The following is a 24,389-nucleotide window of genomic DNA, read 5'->3' as shown; positions in this document are numbered from 1 at the left end:
ATACTAGCTGACCCGGCGAACTTCGTATCGCCTAACAGTCGATTCTTTAATTTTATTAATTTTTTTTGTTTTTTTAGAATTTTTCTCTCCGTAAGAACCATCCTCGTACTTCAAGGAATATTTTAAAAAAAGAATTAGCGAAATCGGTCCAACCGTTCTCGAGTTTTGCGCGTTTTTGCGTTAGATTATACGGAGCTGTCAATTTTTTCACTAGTGTTGGCAGAGCTGCAGCGGAGTACAGGCGTATTATTTTTTGTTGCCAGTATCATATTTTTAGCTAGTTTGGTACAAGGGTTTTATGGGTATAATATTAATTTGGAAGAGTTTTTTTGAGTCAAACAGTTGTTCAGTTTTTTTTTGGGTGGACCACCTTTTTCAGTTGTTCAATGTAATTTATAGTTAAAAACTTGATTTTTTAAATTTTTGGTGTACGATAATTGTTCCGAAAGTACGATAATTTCACGGCAATTGGTCGATCAGACAAGCAAAAATTTCTGGTAGCACTGTTAACAGGCAACTTTGATCCGTCGAGTTGTGAACAAAAAATATCGGAAGTGATACGTCAGGGGATAGAGTACTCCATTCCATATGCTGATGTATCACTAGATGCCAAGATCCCTAGGTGGTACAATGCAGAATGTGTCGAAGCTGCAGCCCGTAAGGACTCAGCGTTTGCAGCGTGGGCTGAAGCCCGTACCCTTAAATCTCCGGACATCACTACGAGGAAGAGAGCGTTCAACTCTGCTGCCAAGTCCTACAAAAGGGTTCTTAAAAAAGCTCGTTTCAACCGTATTAATCGCTGCGGAGCCAAATTAGCTTCCCATCCGCGCGGTAATAGAGCGTTTTGGCCACTCTCTAAGTCGGTTGAAATGAGCTTCTGCCGTCCCTCGCTGCCTCCTCTGCTGAAACCAGATGGATCGCTGGCCTTTATTGCGACAGACAAGGCTAACAAAATAATTCTAAATTCACTCCTTGATGCAGGTAGTGCCTCACCGCCCAGACATCCACCTTACGACTCTGTTATGTCAGAACTACGCATTCGCCAAACTGAGGTTTTGAGAGTACTCCGTAACTTGGATGTGAATAAGGCTAGTGGCCCTGACGGGATACTAGCAAGAGTACTTAAACACTGTGCTCCTGAGTTGTCTCCTATTCTGACGCGCATGTACCGCCTCTCCCTAAAATTCGCCCAAGTTCCTAAAGCATGGAAGATTGTCAACGTACAACCTGTACCTAAAAAAGAAAGTCGTGCCGACCCGGCTAACTATAGACCTATCGCGATCACTTCCATACTGTGTAAAAGTTTGGAGCGTGTACTGAATGACAAGCTCCTAGCATACCTCGAGTTGAATGACCTCCTGTCGGACCAGCAATACGGATTCCGCCGTAACGGGTCCACGGGGGATCTTTTAGTGTACGCCTCGCACATCTGGGGCGAAGTCTTGGACAAGCACGGTGAGACGCTAGCTGTCTCACTTGATGTATCGAAGGCATTTGACCGGGTCTGGTATGAGAGCCTATTGAGCAAGCTTTCAGCTTACGGAAGACCCCCGAGCCTGTGTGACTGGATATCAGATTTCCTGAGTGGGCGATCATTTCGGGTGGTCTCAAATTGCTCCTCGTCTGACTTGATGGCGGCTAATGCTGGTTTCCCTCAGGGATCATTTCTCTCTGCAACCCTCTTCTTGATTCATATTAATGATCTCCTCAGGCCCGGTATCTTTGGATACGCGGATGATAACACTGTTACGGAGAGATACGTATCCGGTCCCCGAACTGGTGGGGTTAAAACTCTTGAGCATAGAGAGGCTCTGGTTGAACGCGTGAATTTGGCTTTGAAAGAGGTATCCGATTGGGGTGACGCCAACCTAGTCAAATTTAATGCTTCCAAAACGCAAGCGTGTCTTTTCACCGCTACACGGAGTCCATTCCCATTAACTCCAACTTTTCGAGGTCTATCTGTACCGATCACCGATAGTATTGATCTTCTAGGCATAAATATTTCGTCTAATATGAACTTCGAACAATGCATAGAATCCAAGACAAAAATTTGCTGGTAAGAAACTTGATATCCTCAATAAAGTCAGACAGTACTTCACACCGGAACAGCTTCTTACTCTGTACCAAACACAAGTGCGATCGTGTATGGAGTACTGCAGCCACTTATGGGATGGCTCTGTCAAGTACCAGCTAGCTGCTTTGGATTCTGTGGATGGACGCGCCAGAAGACTCATCGGTGACGTATCGCTGGTTTGCTCTAGACTTCAAAGTCTCGAACTTCGGCGCAAGATTGCCTGTTTATCGGTATTTTACAGGTTATATTTCGGAAAGTTTGGTCTGGAACTATACAATTTGGTTCCACCATCAACTTTCTACCACCGAACTGCAAGACATCGCATGAATCTGCACCGCTATGTGGTTGAAATCCCACGATCTCGCACTAAACGGTTTGCTTCCTCGTTCCTAATACGCACTGCAAAAATTTGGAATGCCCTTCCGGCTTCCGTTTTTCTAACAAACTGTGGCGACATCTATCACGCGAAATACGAACGACTACGAAACTACGTAATTAGAGAAAAACTGACGTATGCTACATCGCGCTATCAGAGTTTTCAAAGTAATTAAGTATATATACAAGAACCCGACAACAACCGTCTGGGGCGTTAGCCCGCCAGACACAACTTCCGTCTGGTCGGAGGATCCTCCTTTTTCCGCACGCTACAAATTGGTGACCCCAAAGCATGAACAGCAGCGCAACCTTCATCGTCATCATCACTTCAAGCTTCAAGCAGCCAGCCAGCATCCACGACTACTACGGGTATCCTGACCATCAGCATGCAGCGAACGCGCATTCCTGGTCATCACCCACAGCCTTCTTAGCGACTTTGGCACCGCACACTGCACTTCGGCCGGTCACAAAGCAGAGACGCACTTCTCTCCCTGTCGACGTGTCAGTCAGCCACTACGCATCACCGCAGACAGTTCCGACGCAGCATGAACTACGCGGCACCTGGTTCCGACTTGTCAACACAGCATTCAGCCACTACGCATTACCGCAGACAGTTCCGACGCAGCATGAACTATGCGGTACCGGGTTTCGACGCCTTGAACCATCCAATGGCCCGGCAAGCATCACAAGACGTCAAATCTGCTATCGACCTCCGGTCTCGGAGGGGAGTGATGTGGCGACATCTATCACGCGAAATACGAACGACTACGAAACTACATAATTAGAGAAAAACTGACGTATGCTACATCGCGCTATCAGAGTTTTCAAAGTAATTAAGTATATATACAAGAACCCGACAACAAACGTTGGGGGCGCAGTAGTCCGCCAGACACAACTTCCGTCTGGTCGGAGGATCCGCCCTTTTCCGCACGCTACAAAACTATAACTTGGGTATCTTTAAATCCAGAGTGAATAGGCATCGTCTATGCAAGCGCGCACTACCTTAGGCTGCATCTTCACTTGCCATCAGGTGAGATCGCAGTCAAGCGCTAGTTATATTTAAAAAAAAAGAACTTTAACCTTCGTTCAGTCGCGCATTTTTTGTTTACGCGGTTGGTCGCGTGGGGTCTCTCAAGACCCCAAAAATAAACAGCCTAAAAAACAACTATCTAATTAAATTTTCTTAACTATCTTAGCAAATTATTGGTAATTAACTTAATTACAATATAACTACAACGAGTACGTAAAAATATTCTTTTGTTTCTGCCTTCAACTTACAATCTAAAAGTAGGAACCTAAATTTCTCTCCTCGAGATCACAATCACAAAAAAAAAATGTTTTAATGTAACTAAATGCAGGAACTTCTCCTTTTAATAAATTTATATACAATAACACTAAAATAAAAAAAGACAGTTACGTAAAATTGGGAAAACACCAACAAAAAAAAACATAAACTTTTACCAATTGAAGTCAGTCATTTTTTTTACCGATTATCTTTTTGGACACAGTCGGTGTATACCGTTTTAATACGTGTTAGGCATATGTTACCCTTACAATAATGGCAAACAGATTTGAATTTTCGATCTGTTGATCTTGGACGATGAATGCAAAGGTGTCATCCTCAATTTTTTTTATGTCACTGCATTTATCAATCAATTTGCAACTTATTTTGTAGGTCCCATTTCTCTCCCTCTTTTTGACGATGAAAATCTTTTGTGACGACATATTTATCAATGGCTCTTCATTATCATCTCTATCCGAACTTTTCAAATCTATGTGTTGTTTATTCGATCCCAAAAACACATGCTGTTCGTCCAACGATTCCAGAACCTGACGATGCTCACGCAGATTCTCAATTCTCAAGCAGTTTGCCCCGAGATACCTCATGTTATTCTGTAGATTCATCTTCACATTTCTGCTCAGAATCAGTGTTATGCTTACTCCTTTTATCCGGATATATACCGCCTTCACCATCTTCATCATTACTACCACCGTAAACATCGTTATTTTCATCATCTAACCAGCTTGATATATGACGTTGTTGTTCTTCGTCCATTTTACCAGTTAACAAAATTTAAAATAACAAAAAAATACATAAAAATATGTTACAAATGAAATCTTAACTAAAAAAATCAATTAAATTTTACTTACGCGGTTAGTCGCGTGGGGTCTTTCAAAGCCCGCACGCACAAAACACGTTTGTATCTCACGGCACTTACGCACGAACTGAAGTTAATGGGTATACGCAGCAAGTATAATCCAAATTAGGAGGGTACCCAAAATATTGAATCGCTGAGATGGTTTTCAATATTAAAATTTTACATTTCTGTAACACCTGGGCTTTCAAAGCCACGCGACCAACGGAGGGTTAACAGACAAAGTAAAAGTAATACAGTATACTATCTGTAAGTATTACTATGCTCTGTGACCTACCCCACCCCAGCTACTACACAACTACATAGGTACTAATCGAATCGGTGGCTGAAAAATGAACTATAATTATGTACAAGTTTTTAAGGACAGGTGGGCTATGCTTTAGTACGTAGCGATCGTTCTCTTTTTCTCTATGCTCCATGATGTGTTCTGTGATCTGTGATAGACGTATGACGTATTACGTCACAGAGTACAGTAACTAGTAAGTACCGGGAATCAAAGAGTAAAATAACTTGCTTATACACCGGGAATATTACGTATACAATATACATGCAAATAAAACTATAGAAAATGAGCTATTATAAAAATTATAGAACAACAAAAGGAAAGAGACGAAAAAATGAAGTTCCTTATAATCAACATAATCATCACAAAGTCCTCGGTAGACCATTGATAATAGGTTACATGAGTGTTGATGGTAATCGCCAATATTGTTCTAATTTATCACAGCTGAAGTTTTTAAACAATAATTCAAATATTTCAACGTCATTGGATTTAAATCATAATATAGATGCAGCCATAAAGCGTTCAACTGATGAGAATAATGAGAAAATTGACCTCTTATTGCAATTTCTGTTGCATCAGAATCAGTACATAACTTCATTTTATAAAGGTCTTGATTTTATTACATACCGAAGAACATTAATAAGTGTCATGTGTAGCGCCTTCACCAGTTCACAACCAGTTACTGTAAAAGCTTGTTTGTTTCAAGATAAAATATATTTATGTTCCGTTGAAAGTGCCCAAGAACTGCTTAGACGACAGGCTCGTACCAAAGATGAAGAGATGTATTGTGCTTGGGGTTATAAATTTGAACAGTATCTGCTCTCAGGTATATTATAGTTAAATATATAATACCTTGCAGCTACTGTAATTATTTACTTGCAGTAAATATAAAATGTTATCCTTTTTCTATTTTTAACAGACGTCAATAAAGGAGGAGGTTACTCAATTCAACTGTATATACAGGATGTCCAGTAATTAATGGATAACCCCACAGGTGCTTATGGAGGAGCACAGGGTGAACCCAGAAAAAAATAAAAAATAAATCTATCTACAACGGTCTAGGATTTATTTAAAAAAAAAAAAAATTAAGTATGAAATTCGATACTTTTGTTCAAACTTTTGGGCACTACGCCTGCAAATTCAATACTAACGAATTGATTTTCTCTGGAAATAGCCTCTAGCCCTATTTTTCTTATAACCAAAACAAATAATAAAATAATTGTATTAGCAGCAAACGAAGAAAAACCGACTTCAATTATATCGACAAGTAATACAACGTAGGTAGACAAAAAAAATGTCAAGTAAATACGCATTATCAAAGATTACTCCAAAAGTTGTATTCAGATCTCGATGAAATTTAAATATGACCACAAGATAAACATCGGCTTTCGATTAAATTAAAAATCATCAAAATCCGCATAATCCGCATAAGTAAAAAGTTATGCGGATTTTCGAGGGTTTTCCTCGATTTCTCTGGGATCCCATCATCAGATCCTGGTTTCCTTATCATGGTACCAAACTAGGAATATCTCCTTTCCAACAAAAAAAGAATTATAAAAATCGGTCCATAAACGACGGAGTTATCCCCGAACATACACAAAAAAAACATATACGGTTGTACGAATTGAATAACCTCCTTCTTTTTTTGAAGTCGGTTAATAAGAAGTTTTTTTCGAAAATCAGTGAAAGTGCATTTTAGGGTGGTTGGGGGTGTTATTAATTTAAAACCAGCCTCGCCTGCCCAACGTTGTGACTATGGGCAACATTCATGAGTTCACGCCATTTTTAGCGCGAACTTGTGGAGGCCTATGACTGCAATAGGCAGAAATGACTGATGACTGAATAAATAGTTTACATAGGTATGTTAAGCACATTTTAATTTTACTGCTGCAGTGGTGGTCTTGACATAATTAGTTTTTTACAGCAGTGTATAGTACTTGTGGGCATAAGCTTTAGTAATCTTAAATAAAGAATTTCTGAATATTACTCTACCTAATAATATATAAAAAACTATTTACAGATCAACCTGATTCAAGTCCTAGTACGGAGAAACCTGTTGTTGAAAATGAAGAGTTCTCATTGTTTTATTACAATACACTAAGTGATCTCAAACTTTTGTATGGAGCACAAATTGATGCATTGTTGACAAACAAATCTACAACACAACCTCCTAAAACAGATGATTTTGAAACAAACTTAAATTATTTAAAAAATAATGAGTTTGCTGAATTAAAAACGAATAGGGAATTACAAAACCTTAAACAAGAAAGAAATTTTAAGTATGTATTACTTAAATTATAATTAAATATAATACATAGTAGGTATTAGTTAAGAATATATTTCATCTCTTATTGCCTCCATTGATGACATGAGGACTGGTGCATTTTTTGCCCAGTGATTTGGTATTATTATTCAAACAGGAAATGTCAATCTTGGCACCATTTATACGAACTTGATTTATACCGCAATTTTCTGATAAATAAAATTAGTGCTTTAGTTGTAAATGTATAGAATATTATGAAAACTTAGATTAATGAAAAAAATTAATGTTTCTATTATATTTGCCATATTTTCAGAAGATACAAATTGCTTAGGTGCTGGTGTCAATGCATTTTAGCAAATTTAAGTGGTTTATTTGTGGGTTTTCGAAATGACCAAGGCATTGTCCAGAGGTTACATTGGTTTAACACTCAAGATTTAGTTAAATACTGTAAGGTATGTATTGCAATTATTTGCAATGTTGTTTTCAGTAAAGTGTAACAAAAACATTTTAATTTTCATTTATTTCTATACATTTTTGTTATAGGATGAATGGAATCCTCAACAAGCTTTAGACTATCTGCATTATTTCCTTTCACACGTCAAACAATGTTTTGAACCATACAAAACTCAAATGGGACCGGTTGTAATACAATTTGAAATTGCTGTTGATAAGAAAATTACTATAGTTGAATGTGGTAACGATATATTACCTTTATGGTTTGTAGAAAAAAAACAATAATTGATAATGGAATATCCGAATACTCCACTAGACATACTAATAGGTCCATATTGACGTGTTTGATATGTCTATATAAAACCTTAATCTATTTAAATTTACATTCTTTTAAAAAGCAACAAGTGACAGTATGTAACATTAAAATGTCATAGCAGGAAAACTAAAACCAAATTTATAAATTTTCAAACCATGATTTCTTATTCCTAAATTATAAATTATGTAAAATATATATAAAAAATATGAACAAACATGGAATAAACACGACAGCAAATTTCTTTAACATTATTAAAAGAAAATGGGGCATATAGAAGAAAAAACGTCATCCCTAAAGATGGCTAAAAGCTCTTCTGGAGTGAAGAAATCAAATGCAAGAACTACAAATACACAATTGACAAAAGAACCTATAAACTTTTGTGATCCAAAAATACAAGGAGTTTTGCTTGTAGGACTCTTAGCTGTATTGGCACTTGCTCTCTGGTTCGGTTTCACACGCGGTTGCTTAGGAACGCGACGTCGACGGAGAAGACGATCTTGTAGTTGGTAAAAGCAATAATTTTCTCCTACATTTATACACCTCAGCCTGTAATATCCCACTGCTGGACGTATGCCTTTTTTCCCATGTAGGAGAAGGATCAGAGCTTAATCCAACACTCTGCTCCAATGCGGGTTGGCGGATATAGTCCCTACTATGAGTTACGATTCCTATCAGGGGTACATAATAACAACCGAGACCGGCGGCTTAACATGCTCTCCGAGGCACGGTGGAGTGACCCACAAGGACTGCACAAACACTCAGACCACGACAAACAGCCATATGGCCAATACAAAACTTGATCACGTGGGGATCGAACCTGCACCCCGCCATCGCAACAGCCACAAAGCTATGACCCTTGCACCAACGCGGTGTTGATACATTTATAGAATTAATGAAAAATTGATTGTTTGAAAAGATTCATCAGAGTATTCCTACAATAACACACGCAGGTACCACTGAAAAGGATGCTTTATGTAAAATGATTTTGGACATGTTCTATTGTTATCCTGCTTAATCTCCCAAGATATTTAACGAAATATAATATTAAAACCTATAGTATAAGAACTTTAATCACAATTAGTGACAGTAAAATTATCTATAATATAAAAATGAGTCGCTGAATGTGTTGCTAAGCGCAAAACTCGAGAACGGTTGGACCGATTTCGCTAATTCTTTTTTTTAAATATTCCTTATAGTACGAGGATGGTTCTTACGGAGAGAAAAATTCTAAAAAAAAAATTTTAATTTCCTGAAAAAGTCTAAAAACAACACTTTTCTATACTCCCATACAAAAGATTTGTGATAATACTTAAAAGTCACTGTTAGGCGATACGAAGTTCGCCGGGTCAGCTAGTAATGAAATAAAATTCAGTTATCACGACTAATCGATATATATAAAAACGTATGTTAGTCTGTATGTCCTTTATAGAACCGTAAACTATGCATTAATCATGTCATGCAAATTCACTTTTGCGGGCTCATGCGTTGTGCACTTTGCTAAAAGTGCACAACGCAGGAGGTTTGAGTTGGTACGACCCAAAAAATAAAAATAAAGCGCAGCAACGCGCGCAGGGTACAGCTAGGTAACAAAACTTGGTAGCTATAAGGTAATATATAGTATGACTAGCCCGTTGGCGCAGTTTGTAGTGACCCTGCTTTCTGCTCCGAGGGTTGTGGGTTCGATTCCCACCCCGAGTCTGGGTGTAATCTAAATATTTATTTATATATTTATATATGTATTATTTATAAGTATGTTTATCGAAAAAAAATATATGTAGCTATATACCAGTCAGCTGTTACCTATAACACAAGCATTAAGTTGCTTACTTTAGGAACAGACGACCGTGTGTGTGTTGTGTAAAAAAAAATATTAAATCCATGATTTTCATGCTTAACAGCCCAAAAACAATATAAGATGTATTTTTGGTACACTTAGGCAATTCCTGTTGTATTTTATATTCAAACAACTACATAATTTAGAAGACATGAATCCTAGTGTATAATTTATTAATAAAACAATTGTTTTTATTAAAATTGTGTATTTTACTGATACAAAGTAATAGAGAATATAATTTATATTTCAAGAGCTGATGACCATGGATGGGGATCGGCAGTCCAAGTTCAAAAAACCAACGAAAAACTGCACATCAATGTTGAAGATCTGAAAAATAAATACATTTAAATTGTTCTTTTTCTGTTAAATATAACTACTACTAATTCTTAATTTTCTTTTATTTGCTAACTTTTCATAAATATATTTGAATAATAATAGGTAACTAATAGTTTAGTTTTACACTTCAGACTCACTGTACAGAATATTATTCAGATTTTTTAATATAACCAGGGCGATAAACAAACGTACGGACCGCCTGATAGTAAGCGGTTACCGTAGCGTATAGACGCCTGCAACATCAAAAGCATCGCAGGCGAGTTTCGACACTCCCCTCCCCAAGAGCTTTAGCCAGCAGTGGTAAATAGTGTTATTTAGATGATATTAGGGATGCCCAAAACGATATGATATACGATACGCTGCGATGTGTCGTATTCCTATTCAAATATCGTATCGACGTACCACATTAAACTATGACAAAATTTTGTTTAAAATTAAATTTTTATGGATCACATTACTCAACTCTACCACCGATATCATTTAAATGTAATGATTAGTAATACAAGACATCATTATTAAAATGATTGCAACTTAACTATAAATATGAAACAGAGAACTCCGACATATCAAATTTTATTTAAAAATGTTTAAATAATTTGAGATATTTATAAGATTATCTGTATTGAAAGCTTTGATTAAATTTAAAGCTCATTGCTTGTGTTTATTATTATCGAGTAATACTGCTTTGCGTTATATTATGGCACTATCAGTAAAGTAAATTGTGAATTGCATTAGATCGCAAATAATAATAAAAAACACTTGTATATATCGTTTTTTTTTTTTCAATTATTTTCTATTGAAATCATTTCTGGGATGAAGTCATGTCAATTTTAAATTTAAAAAATCTAATGAATTTGGAATTACCAGATATAATATAGCGTAACACTTAGCGTTTAGGTTACCATGGTAAGTGTTACGTCGTTATCCGTTTTTAAAGTAACGCCAAACAATTGACTTTACTGGTTGTGCCATTAACATATCTAATTTTACGAAGTCAAAGAACAATATTTACCGGGTCAAATATTGTTAATTTTATTATTAATAATTAGAATATAAAATCCCTCTCATTTTTTAACTTATTGTCCGTCAAAATAACCACCAAGCAAAGCGCTAAGAGACCAGACTAAAAAGCTACAATTTCAAGTTTATAATTTCGTAACAAACGTAAGCGATCCAATACGATATATCGATACAAATTACTTCTTTGACTAGCTGTGATATTCTTTATGGTTAAGATACTTCACAGACGGGCTACTCCAGATTTTAAGCAGGATATACCCTGCTATGCTCTACCTCAGTATAAATATATTTAAATAATAATAGGTATGATTGGTTGCTTTCCATTTACTAATAGAGGCTCTCTGCGTTAAACTGCGCAACACTGCCAAACATTATGTAGAAGCGTTAAATACACAGCGTAGTGTCTGATAACAACACTAGAGGGCATTTTATCGGTCTTAAATTCTTAATCAATATTTATTTAATTTAAAACATAACCTTTGAATAACTTTTAGTACTTTCACATTTAGGTTTAGGTTTAAAGAACTTTATTTCTCATAAGAATTTAACATTCACTTAAAATGAGATACAATGACATTTTTATACATTTGCAAGAGAACAGTTTTAACATCTGGGCCGTTGGAAGGCTTTCTTATTTACTATAGTGAGGATATAATATGATTTTTTAGTTTGGTTTTAAATATGTTCATATTATCACATAGTTTTATTACATCTGGTAATTTATTAAACAGCTGTACTCCCTCAAACAGAATTGTTTTTTTACCATAATTAGTTCTTACATTATCAATATGTAGTTTATATTTGTTTCTTAAATTCGAAATATGCGATCTCTCATAAATACTCATTTCCGACTGCACGGAACCTGATTTAATTTTTTTGATTAGAATGCATGTATTGTATATGTAAAGTTGTGATATATTCATTATTTTTGTGTTATTATAAAGTTGTGTCGTTGGAGTAAAATAGTGATAGTTATATAGAATTTTGATTATCCTATTTTGTATTCTTTGTAAAGTATTTAAATTTGAAGTAGTAGCGGATCCCCAAACCTGTATTAGATATTCTAAATGTGATTTTACTAATGAATTATACAAAATGTTTCGGATTCTTTTTGGTAGACAAGTGGAGATCCTGTTGATTGCTCCAAATATTGATTGTAACTTTGTTTTAATATGGTTAATATGTATCTTGAAATTTAGTTTGTCGTCTAAACATAAGCCAAGGTATTTTTCATGATGAGAGCGCTGTAGTATATCGTTGTTTATCGTCAGCGGAGTGAAGTCAGGTATCTTTTTATTTTTAGCAGAGAAAATAATAAATGAAGTTTTAGCTGTATTGATTGTTAGTAAATTGTGTTTTAGCCATTCATTTATCAAATTGAGATCATTTTGTGCATTGATTATAATTTCATGAATAGATTTATGGAAGTAAAAAAGACAAGTGTCTTCTGCATATAGTGTAAGGTGGCCAGTCAATCCTATCTTTTCTATGTTGTTTATATAAATTAAAAATAATAAAGGTCCCAAAATAGATCCTTGAGGGACACCGTACATGACATTTTGGGAAGCACTAGAAAAGTTATTAATTTTAACTACTTGCTGTCTATTTGTTAGATATGACTTAAACATCGCTAACGCAGTACCGGTTACGCCAATGTTACATAATTTGGATAAAAGCTTTTGATGACTTACTGTGTCAAAGGCCTTTTTTAAGTCAATAAAGATACCTAATGCAATGTTCTTTTTATCAATGTTAGTTTTAATTTTAGTAATTAAGTCTACAACAGCTGAGAGAGTACTCGACTTTGGGCGGAATCCATATTGACGTTTGCTTAAAAACTGTTTTTCAGAAAAGTACGCATTTAAACGATTATATAAAATACGCTCAAATATTTTCGACATAACTGGCAAAACAGATATTGGCCTGTAATTACTTGGATTAGATCGGCATCCAGATTTAAATATAGGACTGACCTTTGCGATCTTGAGTGTATCGGGATAAACTCCTTGTGCAAGACATACATTTATACAATTTGTAAGTCTTACAAGTATTATACTTTTAAGACATTTAATTGCTTTTGTGCTAATTCCATCCAATCCCGTGCTTGTATTACAGTCTAGTTTATCAATAATTTTAGAAACTTCATCTGTACTACAAGGTGTAAAGTTTGATAATGTAATGTTATGCGTGTAACTATCTTCATACATGAACATGTTCTCTGTACTTTCATGGTATGGTTGCGGTATTTTAGAAGCTAGCTCCGTGCCAATTGACGAGAAAAAAGTATTAAAAAGATCACATATTTCGTTACCGTTGGAAATAATTCCTGAATCTGACATCAGTTTGGGAGGATCAAAGCTATCCTTAATCTTATTTAAAGCTAATTTATTTATTACTTCCCACATCTTCTTTGGATTGTTATTTGTCTTATCGAATAGATTATTATAATATTCTTTTTTATGCGTTTTAATGAGTTTCGCTACTCTGTCTCGTTCTGTGTCAAATTTTTTATGTATGATTTGATTCCCAGGTAAGGCTTTCACTTGCTGCCACAGGCTATTGCGCACATTTATTGAATCAATTATATTTTTATTTATCCAGTCCTTTCGAGGTGGATTAAGTATTTTCGTTTTATTGATTTTATTTTTCACTATGTACTTCGATATAAAATTTTCTAAACGATCGTAATCATCAGTTTCATTATTGTATGTAGCGGCTAATGCATCATTGTATAGTTTTTTATAATCAAGTGCCTGGTAGTCTATCTTTTTATTTCTTTGCGGTGGTAAACTGCCAATTTCAAGGTATATTTGCTTGTGGTCAGACAAAGCGGATTCAATTATTGATATGTTAAATGAATGATTATTAATGTCAGTACATATGTGATCTAATAATGTACTGGTTTTAGTGGTTTCACGGGTATTGTGTTTTTTACTTATTTTATTTATAATTTTATATCCAGCCTCCTGAATGTTGCTTAAATATTGCGTAACGTTTGTTCCAGTACTTAGGAGGTCGATGTTAAAGTCTCCTAAGATAATCGATCTTTTTCTTTTATTTAGTTGTGTGATGTATTTGTTTAGAAAATCTTTTAAGTTAGTTTCCCCGGGTTTGTAAATAGCGCCAATATTGAGCGATAATTTATCAATGCTTATCCATAGGTAGTGATTGCCATTTTCTTCTAATTCTTCTGTAACGTCGTATTTTATACTATTGTGTATATAAATTGACACTCCGCCTCCCTTACTATACTTTCTATAATTGTATATATGTTTATAATCAGGTAAATAATATAATTTTGCATCGGATTCCGACGTGATCCACGTCTCAGTGAATATACATAAGTGCGTAGTTTTCGGAATCGCTTTAAGTATACATTTTATCTCATCGAGCTTACCATGTTTACGAATGCTACGTACATTGGCATAAAATAATCTTAGTGATGACGAGTGTAAGGGAATATCTTCGTATTTATTAATAATGTAGTGATTTATTTCTTTTATTGGTTTTATGTTTTTTAATGTTTCTGCGTTTTGTTTTACTGTACTTGTTAGTTTTTTTTTATTGGCTTTATTAGTAATAATAGTGGGCATACCTTTAATATATTTTATGATGAGATCTTTCTCGCCATTAGCAGTTCTTTTTTGCAATTCGTCCCTTAACTGTTGCATGAATAGTTTTTGCGTAGGTGTCTGATCAGAATATATTTTTATGGTTTTCGGTAATTTTTGCTTGTTGTAGACAAGGCATTTTGGGATGTCCGTATTGTTAAAAAATACTTTTATAGGTCGCGATTTATTAGGAGTATATTTTCCCAGGCGCATTATTTTGATTGGTTTAGGACAATTAACATAAAGTGGTGATATTAGTTCCATTAATTTATTCTCATCATGTTCGCGTCTACTTTTATAGTTGCTATCATTTTTTTCCGAAATACCCACTATTATGATGTTTTTTTCGCGTTCGAAACGATCCTTTACTTCAAAGATTAGGTTTTCATTCACGAGCGGAAGCGAGTTTGGTGTTAAGGTACATGTGCACCTTTGATTTTTAATTATTGTTATTTCATCTTCAACAGCTTTAATTTTATTTTGAGTTCCAGTATAATTTAATTTCATTTTTTCTATTTCCAAATTTATTTGATTTAATTGTTGTATAAGGTTTTCGTTGCTAGATTGGATAATTTTTATTTCATTTTTTATCGTGTGTATTTCTTCTTTTATGATAATCAAGTTTTCGTTTTGAGTTTGGCCGAATTTTTCTAACAATGACATAATTTCCTTATGAAAATTTTGTTGGTCTTTTTGGTAATTAAATATCTCAGTGCGTTCATTGCGCTTTCTTAGGTTCACATTAATGTATGGATCTTCGTCGTCATATGTAGATAAGTTGGGTACTGACCCGCTCCCGCTTTCGCTGCCGCTTATCAATACTTTACTGGGCTGCGTTCGCTGTTGTTGGCTCATCGTATATTTTATCAATAGGAGCGACCAAGATCAAAAATAGCAGCGGTACTCTTTACTCGAGGTGGTGAGGGGAGCTGCACTGACGCCGATGCACCGTAGCGCGTTCTTCGGTATAAACGCAATATTATATTGACACTGATAATATTTCACACAAAAACACTGTTTAAATCTTAGACAATTAGTAATACTTTTGGCTAACGAAATTTTCAATGATTTAAAATATTTTTACGATATTTGCAAACACGTCCACTTCCAACGATCACCAGAAACAACCCATTCACCACCAAACATTTCGGAGGGAAATAAATTATAATTTTATAATAGTAATAATATTGATTAGTAATAATTAGTCCGGCCGCTCTAAGAATGCGTTTCTGACAGATCGTGATCGACTGAGCGATGTAACATTGAACTGGCGTACAATTTACGGTAAAATTTTAAATATCTTTTATTTACCTTATTAACGAGTGATAAAATTAAAAATCGAATAACTATGCTAACTTACAGTAAATGTATTAATTTTGGGCTAAAATTATTACAATTACTTAAATAACTAATATAAAAACAATAACTTTTAAAAGTCAATCCAAGTCAAACGGCGCTGTTTCAAGGTTATGTCGACTGTTTGTTTTTGTAGTGATGTGACAAAATAACGAGGCAATTGTAATCGAATATTTTTGTAATCTTAATATAATCTGTCGTAAACGTTACGTGTTGTACGTGTAAAACGTTATAATTTTATAATATATAATAGTTAGTTAATAATATAATAAAGCTGGTACGTCCAAACAAAACTTAAGAAAATTAGTGTCATAATAATTATCAGTCAGATGAATAATAATTGTGTTTGCAAGCAAACGAAAAAAAGCCGACTTTAATTATATCAACAAGTAATACAACGTAGGTAGAAGAAAAAATATATTTTTTTAAATATCACTAGTTCGGCATACAAGCGTATGGCTCACCTGATTGTGAGCGATTACCGTAGTTTGTAAACGCCAGCAACACCAAAGGCATCGCAAGCGCGTTGCCAATCCAATCCCCCCAGGAGCTCTGGTCACCTTACTCACCAACAGGAACACAATACTGCTTGAGAACAGTATTATTTAGCTGTGATCTTCTGTAAGGTCGAGGTACTTCTCCAGTCGGGCTGCTCCATATTTTGAGCAGGAAAGTCCTGCTGTGCCCTACCTCAAAGTCAAGTAAATACGTATTATCAAAGATTACTCCAAAAGTTGTAATCAGATCTCGGTGAAATTTAAACGTGACCACATGATAAATATCGGTTTTCGATTAAATTAAAAATAATCAAAATCGGTACACCCAGTAAAAAGTTATGCGGATTTTCGAGTTTCCCTCGATTTCTCTGGGATTACATGATCAGATCCTGGTTTCCTTATCATGGTACCACACCAGAGATATCTCCTTTCCAACAAAAAAAGAATTAACAAAATCGGTTCATAAACGACGAAGTTATCCCCGAACATGCATAATATATATATATATCCCTACGTACAGTATCGAAACTGAAAATTAACGATTTTTTTATTGCATGAAAAAACTACTTTTTACAACAAAACCTACTTTTTTTAAACTACTTTTGTATATTTTCATAGAAAAAAGAGAAAAAGCTATAAAATACATATAAAACCACATTTTTCATGAGTTTATACTCAATATAGATACTTAACAAATCATTCAGCGTAAAAAATCGAATGTTTAATTTCGTTACTATACGCGGTTACAAGCGTGCGAGCAGGACGAAACAACCGCTTTCTTGCGTCTTCTTCCATCGCGTTTCTACCGTCTTTGTTTTATATAAAATCGTTTAAGAATATCATTATTTTTCTTACCTAACAGTTCAGAATTTACAGGCCAAGTATCGAAACGTGTTAAATACTTTAACGTACTGTATTGAAAGTGACACTTCCGATAATTTACTAAGTAATATATATGTATATGTACAACGTAAAATGTCGAAAGAGTCACATTCGATAAACTTTGATAAAATTATTCTCAAGTACATCCTGTTTCGATTGTTGACACTAATCGATGAACGTAGTAAAGTATTGAAACTATCATTTCTCAAAAACTATGAAGAATTTTGGATAAAATGACATATACATTTAACTGTCGATAAAATTTTTGCATATATCTGAAATTATTTGCACATAGCATAATAAATGATAATCACACAATACGGGCAGTCGATATATATATATACGGTCGAATTGAGTAACCTCATCCTTTTTGAAGTCGGTTAATTAAAAAACGTTGAAAATAAAATAACTTTGATTTTGAAAAAGATGAAGATGCTTTTATAAGAAGCATACGAAAAATTCACAATAGATGATTGGATGAAGGTGCTTGAAAAAACTAAAAAGATTACAGATATTTGATGACTTTGATCACGATATCCGTATAGATACTATGATTGACAATAATTTGATTATACTCGTTAGTGAAGATGACTGCAACTTCTCAAGCAAATTGGAAGATTAAATTGTTTGACATAGTCTTCATTGTTTAAGACTTAAAGCTGTGTATTTCATAATATACATTTTCCAATTAATAAAGCATTTCTATTTTTTTTTTTCTTCCTCTACATTCAGAAATTACGACTCAATTTAATTAACTGATTTATTAAAAATGTATTTACATTGTGAATATTTATTGAATCAAATTGAATAAATAACAAATGCAATAAATAATGTTACTAAAGCTATTTATTTTACATCACTCAGAAAATCTCTCATCGTCAGAAACGCATTCTTAGAGCGGCCGGACTGTACTAGTGGTTGCCCGGTGGTCGAAATTCGACCATAATTAAAAATTTTAATTAAAAAAATATAATGAAAATAAAGAACGAAGAAAGAATAATTTTTTTAAATTTTTCAATTTGACTACAGACTGACAATCAACAAAAGAGTATAATATATGCGTGTGTGCGTTATATACATGGTTGTGTGTGTCATATACATGGTAGTGTGTGTAGTGTTTTTTTTTTAAATTGATTTAATATATTTTTATGTATAATTTAAAAATATATTAGCCGTCCGCAAAATTTCATATAATATATAGACTTCAGTAATTTTAATGTAAGTATTATAGAATTAATGAAATATAGCAGACGTTTAATCTAAGTAATAATTTAATTATCATCATCATACTTAATTCAGACTATCGCAGTCCACTGTTGGACATAGACCTCCACAAGTTCGCGCCAAAAATGGCCTGAACTCATGTGTATTGCCCATAGTCACCACGCTGGGCAGGCGGGTTGGTGACCGCAGGGCTGGCTTTGTCGCACCGAAGACGCTGCTGCCCGTCTTTGGCCTGTATATTTCAAAGCCAGAAGTTGGATGGTTATCCCGCCATCACTCGGCTTTTTTATGTTCCAGGGTGGTAGTGGAAATATGTTATCCCTAAGTCGCCTCTTACGACACCCACGGGTAGAAAAAGGGGCTATATATTCTTTTCTGCCGTAGCCACACAGCTAAACAAGCAATAATAATTCAATTATTGTAACGAATTTTTTTAGTATTTGGTAAGTAAAACACTGACAGTGTTTTACCTACCTAATACTAAAAAATTTCGCGACTCGACTTTTTCGAGTGTTGAAAAGTGTACATATGTGTTCGACAGTGTCGTTGAGGGAAAGCGCTTTGTCGAACACTGCGTTACACAGCGTCGCTTTTTGTGTTTTTGGAAAGCAACCGTTAATAGTGTACTTCTTACACTTGATAGATTTATTGTACTAAAAATTATTCAGAAATTTTAGATATCGTACCTGCTTTATCTATAATGTGAACAGTATTGTACACATTTCAAACTATTCTTCCTTCTCTTCTTCTTTCGTTTCGGTTTCGTCCCACTTTTCTTCTCCCTGACCCCAATCATAACTCTCTTCACCCTCAGCCTCACCTTCTGCCTCACACTCGCCTTCACCTTCTGCCTCACACTCGCCTTCACCTTCATCTTCGTTTACTAAAAATAATTAAATTATTAACCTACAATTAATTATTTGAAACAAATATAACTTTAATTTGTAAAATGACGATTCAAGTGTTTTTGAAGCTCACTTGAATTAAGTAAAGTGCTTAGATATTTGTAATCAAAGTGTAATATGCACTGTAAAGTGTTTGGCACTACGAATGCGATTGAAATTACGAAAAAAAAGTATAGTCATCTGTTCCTATGCTGTATATATATAATGCTGGTGTTATAGGTAACAGTCGACTGTTATAGCTATTTATTTATTTTATGAAAAATGTACATAGAAGTAATACATACATAAATAAATACAAATATCAGACTCAGGCGAAAACTCGAAACCACAACCCACGAAGCAGAAAGCACTATAAACGCGCCAACGGGCTAGTTGATATAAATAAACTGGTCATCAAAAAAATCGGCCCACCTGCGTTTTTACCGATAATCACGTTTTTTTAAACAAATCACAACAAAACTTTTTAGTACTGAATAATGTTTTATTGAACTTGTTTATTTACAACAATTTAATCACAATTAAAACATCAAAATGTTTTTTTTTTTAAGATTTTGATTTAAAAATCAGAATCTTTAATTTTACACGATTTTTTGATTAATTTTTAATACGCTCTAGTTTTTTAGTCTTAAATGGTATGCATACAATTGTTGCAATTTAATATTGCGTATTCCCTCCTCTTGCTCGAATGACGGCCTGCATCCGCCGTTTTAATGACCTTATCAAGATTTTAATGGTCTCTTGAGGGATTCGGTTCCATTCTTCCCTAATGGCGGTTTCCAGGTCTCCTAATGTTGTAGGGACTGGATTACGGGCTCTAACCTTTTGTTTTAGGGTGTCCCACATATGCTCTATAGGATTGAGATCGGGGCTTCTTGCTGGCCAGGACATTACCCGAATGCCAACCTCTTGAAGGTAATCGGTGGTGATGCGCGCTACGTGTGGTCGTGCATTATCATGCATTAATTCAAAGTTTTCTCCAATATAGCCGGCATAAGGCATCACATGGTCTTCTAAGATCTCTGTGATATAGCGTGCAGCAGTTAAAGCACCTCTTCGTATGAAAACCAGCTCCGTCCGTCCAGTCAAAGATATTCCACCCCAAAACATTACAGAGCCCCCACCATAACTGACAGTTTCCCTTATGCAACACTGGGTATAACGTTCACCTGGCCGTCGCATGACATTACGGCGTCCATCAGAACCGTGTAAAGTCATTCGACTCTCATCACTAAAAATAACTGACTCCCATTGGCCTATGGTCCAGTTGATATGATTACGTGCGAATTGAAGTCTGGCTTGTCGATGAGCTGTGGTCAATTGTGGTCCTGTTGCTGGCTTATGTGGTCTTAAATTCTGCTCACGAAGTCTCCTTCTTACAGTACTGTCACTTATAGCCACCCCCCGATCTTCGCGTAAGCGTCGCTGGAGATCAACACCAGATAGGTGTCGATTCCGTAGAGCTGATAACACTATAAAGCGGTCATCTCTTTGAGTTGTCACTCTATGTCTTCCAGATCCAGACCTTCTTCGATACTGCCCAGTCTCCAGAAACCTTTGGTAAACTCGCCGAACTGCAGAACGGCTCAGATTTAACCTCCTGGCCACGATACGTTGACTTATGCCTTGTTGCAGCAAAGCCACAACTTGGGCCGCCTCAGCTTCTGTAGTGTTCATTATTTTTAGTCAAAATGAATCAAAATACAGCCACAGTAAATAAACTTAGCGTTATTAACAAGTAATCCCTACAAAGGGCTCTTCCGGAATCAAAAAACGATTCGAATTTGTTACGATGTAAAACCATCAAATCAGTACTCAACAGTGTTTCTGTATAAGAAATGGTTAAGTACCTTCAAGTTCAATAAGATTTACGACAAATAAGATGCCAAACATCGTAACCGACCCTCAAAATAAAAAACAAACGTGTGAAACAGCTTATCTGTGAAACAATCGATAAATATTAAACAAAAAGTGGGTGGGTCGATTTTTTTGATGACCTGTGTATATATTTCTTAGTGTAAGTTGGTAGGACTTGATTAAGTTTCACACAGTCAGCTAATAGATAAATCACTAAATAATTTTACATCACAAGAATCTTGGAATGTAAAAATCATGTTAAACAGGTGTTCGTGTAATTTATCTTATAGGCATAATAATAAGGTCAATAATCGTTAAACTTTTGAACGCCAAAGTCACCTATACTTGACAAGGGCTTGCGAGCCCTGTGCGCCAACGACATCTATAGGCGACGAAAAACCCGGACCAAAAAAAAAGTAGTAAATAAAATTATTAAAAAAATATTTCTAGTATTTGTAATTCAACATTTCTGAAAATAGAATATCCCAGCAACGTTTGAGTATAAAAAAAAGTCTTTTGGAGCTACACGTACTGAGAAACATTGAAATAAAAACATGCATTCTTATTCCACGTAAATGATATGTCCAGAACGCTGAAGTCGTCTATAGTTGACCGCTAGGGATGTGACGCAAGAGGTATAAATAAATAATAAATAAATAAAAAAATATTTACAACATACACACACGGTCATCTGTTCCTAAAGTAAGCAACTTAATGCTTGTGTTATAGGTAACAGCAGACTGATGGTATAGCTATATATTTTTTTTATAAACTTACATATAAATAACACAATAACATAAATAAATATATATTACACCCAGACTCGGGGTGAGAATCGCACCCACAACCCCCGGAGCAGAAAGCAGGGTCACTAGAAACTGCACCAAAGGGCTAATCAAAATATGTATGTAATGTTTATACATATGTATGTAATTATTATACGTATGCAATATTTGTTTTTTATTTATGTTATTGGAAGTATATATAATGAGTGCAAGATAACACAAGAAAAATATTGAAAAAATAAACCTTCCTAGATTAATAAGTAGTTATTTATTGCATAAAAACCAAAAAAAACACGTCACTATGTGGTACTCGATAACGAGTCTTGGCAACACTATTTTTTTCATAGGTATTTTTGTGTATTATATGCCTTGGCGTACAGGGCACGGGAATGGATTTGAGACATGGCGGTCAAAAGGTTAATATTAGTTTTAATTACTTTATTAGAAACATTTCTATACTTAGGGTTTATTCATAAAATACGTTAGCTAATAAGAGGATCGATATATGACAAGAAAAAGATCTTTTATGTATCTTAGAAAAAATCAAATGTTTAATCTCTTCTATTTTTAAGGACGAAATCATTTATGAGGGAGGGCTAAGTAATCCTCTAAGGGTGACTGACAGTGAAGCGTGACAAAAAAGGGAGAGAGATCCAAAACGGTAAAATTCTGTGTAACATATTATATGGGCAGTCTCTTATTATTATTATTTTTTTCCCTTTTTCTCTTCTCTTGTTAAATAAGAGAAGGTAATAATCTGCCATATGGGCCTTAACCAAGTATGGTAGATGGTTTTGCGTTGGAGGTGATTGTCGAGGCTGTCAGAAATTTTCGAGTGATACGGCAAGTGTTGAGAACTGTTGCTTTTTGTAAGGTGTATGTTAGATTGGTAGTCATGTTTAGAATTTTTAAACTGTTAGTAAGAGTTTTAGGTATGATTCCAGTTGCGGAGAGTACAATGGGAACAATATGAACAGTATCTGCATTCCACTGTGTTTTAATTTCTATTGCGAGGAGCTTTGTTAGTTTGTCCGATGTGGTTGTTTGGATATTGTGGGTGTTTGGAATAGCGATGTCTATTAGATAGACTGTTTTGTTTCGTTTGTCGTGAAGAGTAATATCTGGTCTGTTGTAATGCACTGTTCGGTCCGTTAATATAGTCCTGTCAAAGTAAATTTTGTAGTTTCTGTCTTCTAAAATTACATCCGGTTTGTATTTGTAGTATGGTTGTTTTTTGACTATGAATTTGTATTTATGTCCGAGTTCTTGGTGAATGATGGATGTTACTTGGTCATGTCTGTGTTTGTAGTCGGTCTGTACTATGCTTCTGCAGGAACTAGTTATATGTTGAATAGTTTCGGAGGCACTATTGCAATGTCTACATGAGTCATTAGTCTGATTGGGGTCTTTTAAAATATGTTTCCTGTAATTACGTGTAGCTATTAATTCGTCTTGTATTGCTAACATGAAGCCTCGGTCTCACGGAACAGTTCACCCTTCCTTAGCCATTCGTTCGACTTATCTTTGTCGACGTATGTTTGGCATAGGTGGGATCTGTGTTTCCCGTGGAGGGACTTTCTAGCCCAGGTAGCGATTTTCTGTTTTGGGTCCGTTAGTTTTTCATTAATCTGTGGTTGTCTGTCATGTAAGTTTAGCGGTGTAAGTTTAGTAACTTTTTCGCTTGCATACTTGTGTAGTGCTGAGTGTTTTGATTTAGTGTGAAAGTATTGCCGGAGTGTAGTTATTATTATTATTAAAATGATATTTTATACCTTCCATAGAATTTTCTTCGTTCTGTTTCTCCTGCAATCCTGAAAAAAATAGTGAAAGACTCAGAACTAGTTTACTCTAAATAAACTTGCAAATCTAAAGTAGTAATTTTTTTCTTCTTTGTACTGTATAAAATCATAAATAAAATTAATCAGGCTTAACTTGGTTAATTTCTAAAACTAACAACTAAAGCTTTTAAATGTAGTTTTTAATTATGTAAACATTCATAATTTTAATAAAAAGCTATTACGAAATATCATCATTCTCCCATATTGAGAGAGAGGCATATGCCCAGCAATGGGAGGTCACAGATTGAATTGTAGTAGATAAGTTTCAATTTTGTTTCCTTGTATACAAAATCGTCCTCCGCCCCGTTGGACCGACGATCTACGTAA

The 24,389-nt window shown here is 35.0% G+C and overlaps 3 protein-coding genes across 3 annotated transcripts in view; 1 reads left to right on the top strand and 2 right to left on the bottom strand.

Moving 5' to 3' along the window:
• Positions 1-5,173: 5,173 nt before the first annotated feature.
• LOC123661434 (decapping nuclease DXO homolog) lies at positions 5,174-7,889 on the top strand. Its single transcript, XM_045596396.1, has 4 exons — positions 5,174-5,714; positions 6,909-7,167; positions 7,465-7,603; positions 7,695-7,889. Exons 1-4 carry the CDS (start codon positions 5,174-5,176, stop codon positions 7,887-7,889), a joined length of 1,134 nt encoding a protein of 377 aa, XP_045452352.1.
• A 2,053-nt stretch (positions 7,890-9,942) lies between these two features.
• Positions 9,943-24,389, bottom strand: part of LOC123664731 — a 23,202-nt gene continuing 8,755 nt past the window's right edge. The window contains exons 10-12 of the mRNA XM_045599229.1: positions 23,997-24,035; positions 19,367-19,563; positions 9,943-10,081 (exon numbers count right to left, since the gene is read on the bottom strand). Coding sequence (XP_045455185.1) covers positions 19,409-19,563; positions 23,997-24,035 — 194 coding nt within the window. The 3' untranslated portion in view covers positions 9,943-10,081; positions 19,367-19,408. The remainder of the gene's footprint in view (positions 10,082-19,366; positions 19,564-23,996; positions 24,036-24,389) is intronic.
• Positions 10,001-14,934, bottom strand: LOC123661426. Its single transcript, XM_045596389.1, has 3 exons — positions 14,706-14,934; positions 12,802-14,300; positions 10,001-10,081 (listed from the first exon to the last, which is right to left on the bottom strand). Exons 1-3 carry the CDS (start codon positions 14,932-14,934, stop codon positions 10,001-10,003), a joined length of 1,809 nt encoding a protein of 602 aa, XP_045452345.1.

Source organism: Melitaea cinxia, chromosome 2 (assembly GCF_905220565.1).
Source record: "Melitaea cinxia chromosome 2, ilMelCinx1.1, whole genome shotgun sequence".
Lineage (NCBI taxonomy): Eukaryota > Metazoa > Arthropoda > Insecta > Lepidoptera > Nymphalidae > Melitaea > Melitaea cinxia.
This window is presented reverse-complemented; position numbering and strand designations above follow the sequence as displayed.

Bases quoted from the DNA above. Each gene is read 5' to 3' on its own strand.
- LOC123661426 (XM_045596389.1), bottom strand. From the start codon at position 14,934: ATGCGCCTGGGAAAATATACTCCTAATAAATCGCGACCTATAAAAGTA. The intron at 14,301-14,705 runs GTATGCCCACTA...ACGACGTTACAG, and splicing joins CATCATAAAATATATTAAAG to AAGAATTAGAAGAAAATGGC. The intron at 10,082-12,801 runs GTAAGTCATCAA...TTTATTTTTCAG, and splicing joins TAAAAAAGGCCTTTGACACA to ATCTTCAACATTGATGTGCA.
- LOC123661434 (XM_045596396.1), top strand. From the start codon at position 5,174: ATGAGCTATTATAAAAATTATAGAACAACAAAAGGAAAGAGACGAAAA. The intron at 7,168-7,464 runs GTATGTATTACT...CCATATTTTCAG, and splicing joins AAACAAGAAAGAAATTTTAA to AAGATACAAATTGCTTAGGT. The intron at 7,604-7,694 runs GTATGTATTGCA...TTTTTGTTATAG, and splicing joins ATTTAGTTAAATACTGTAAG to GATGAATGGAATCCTCAACA.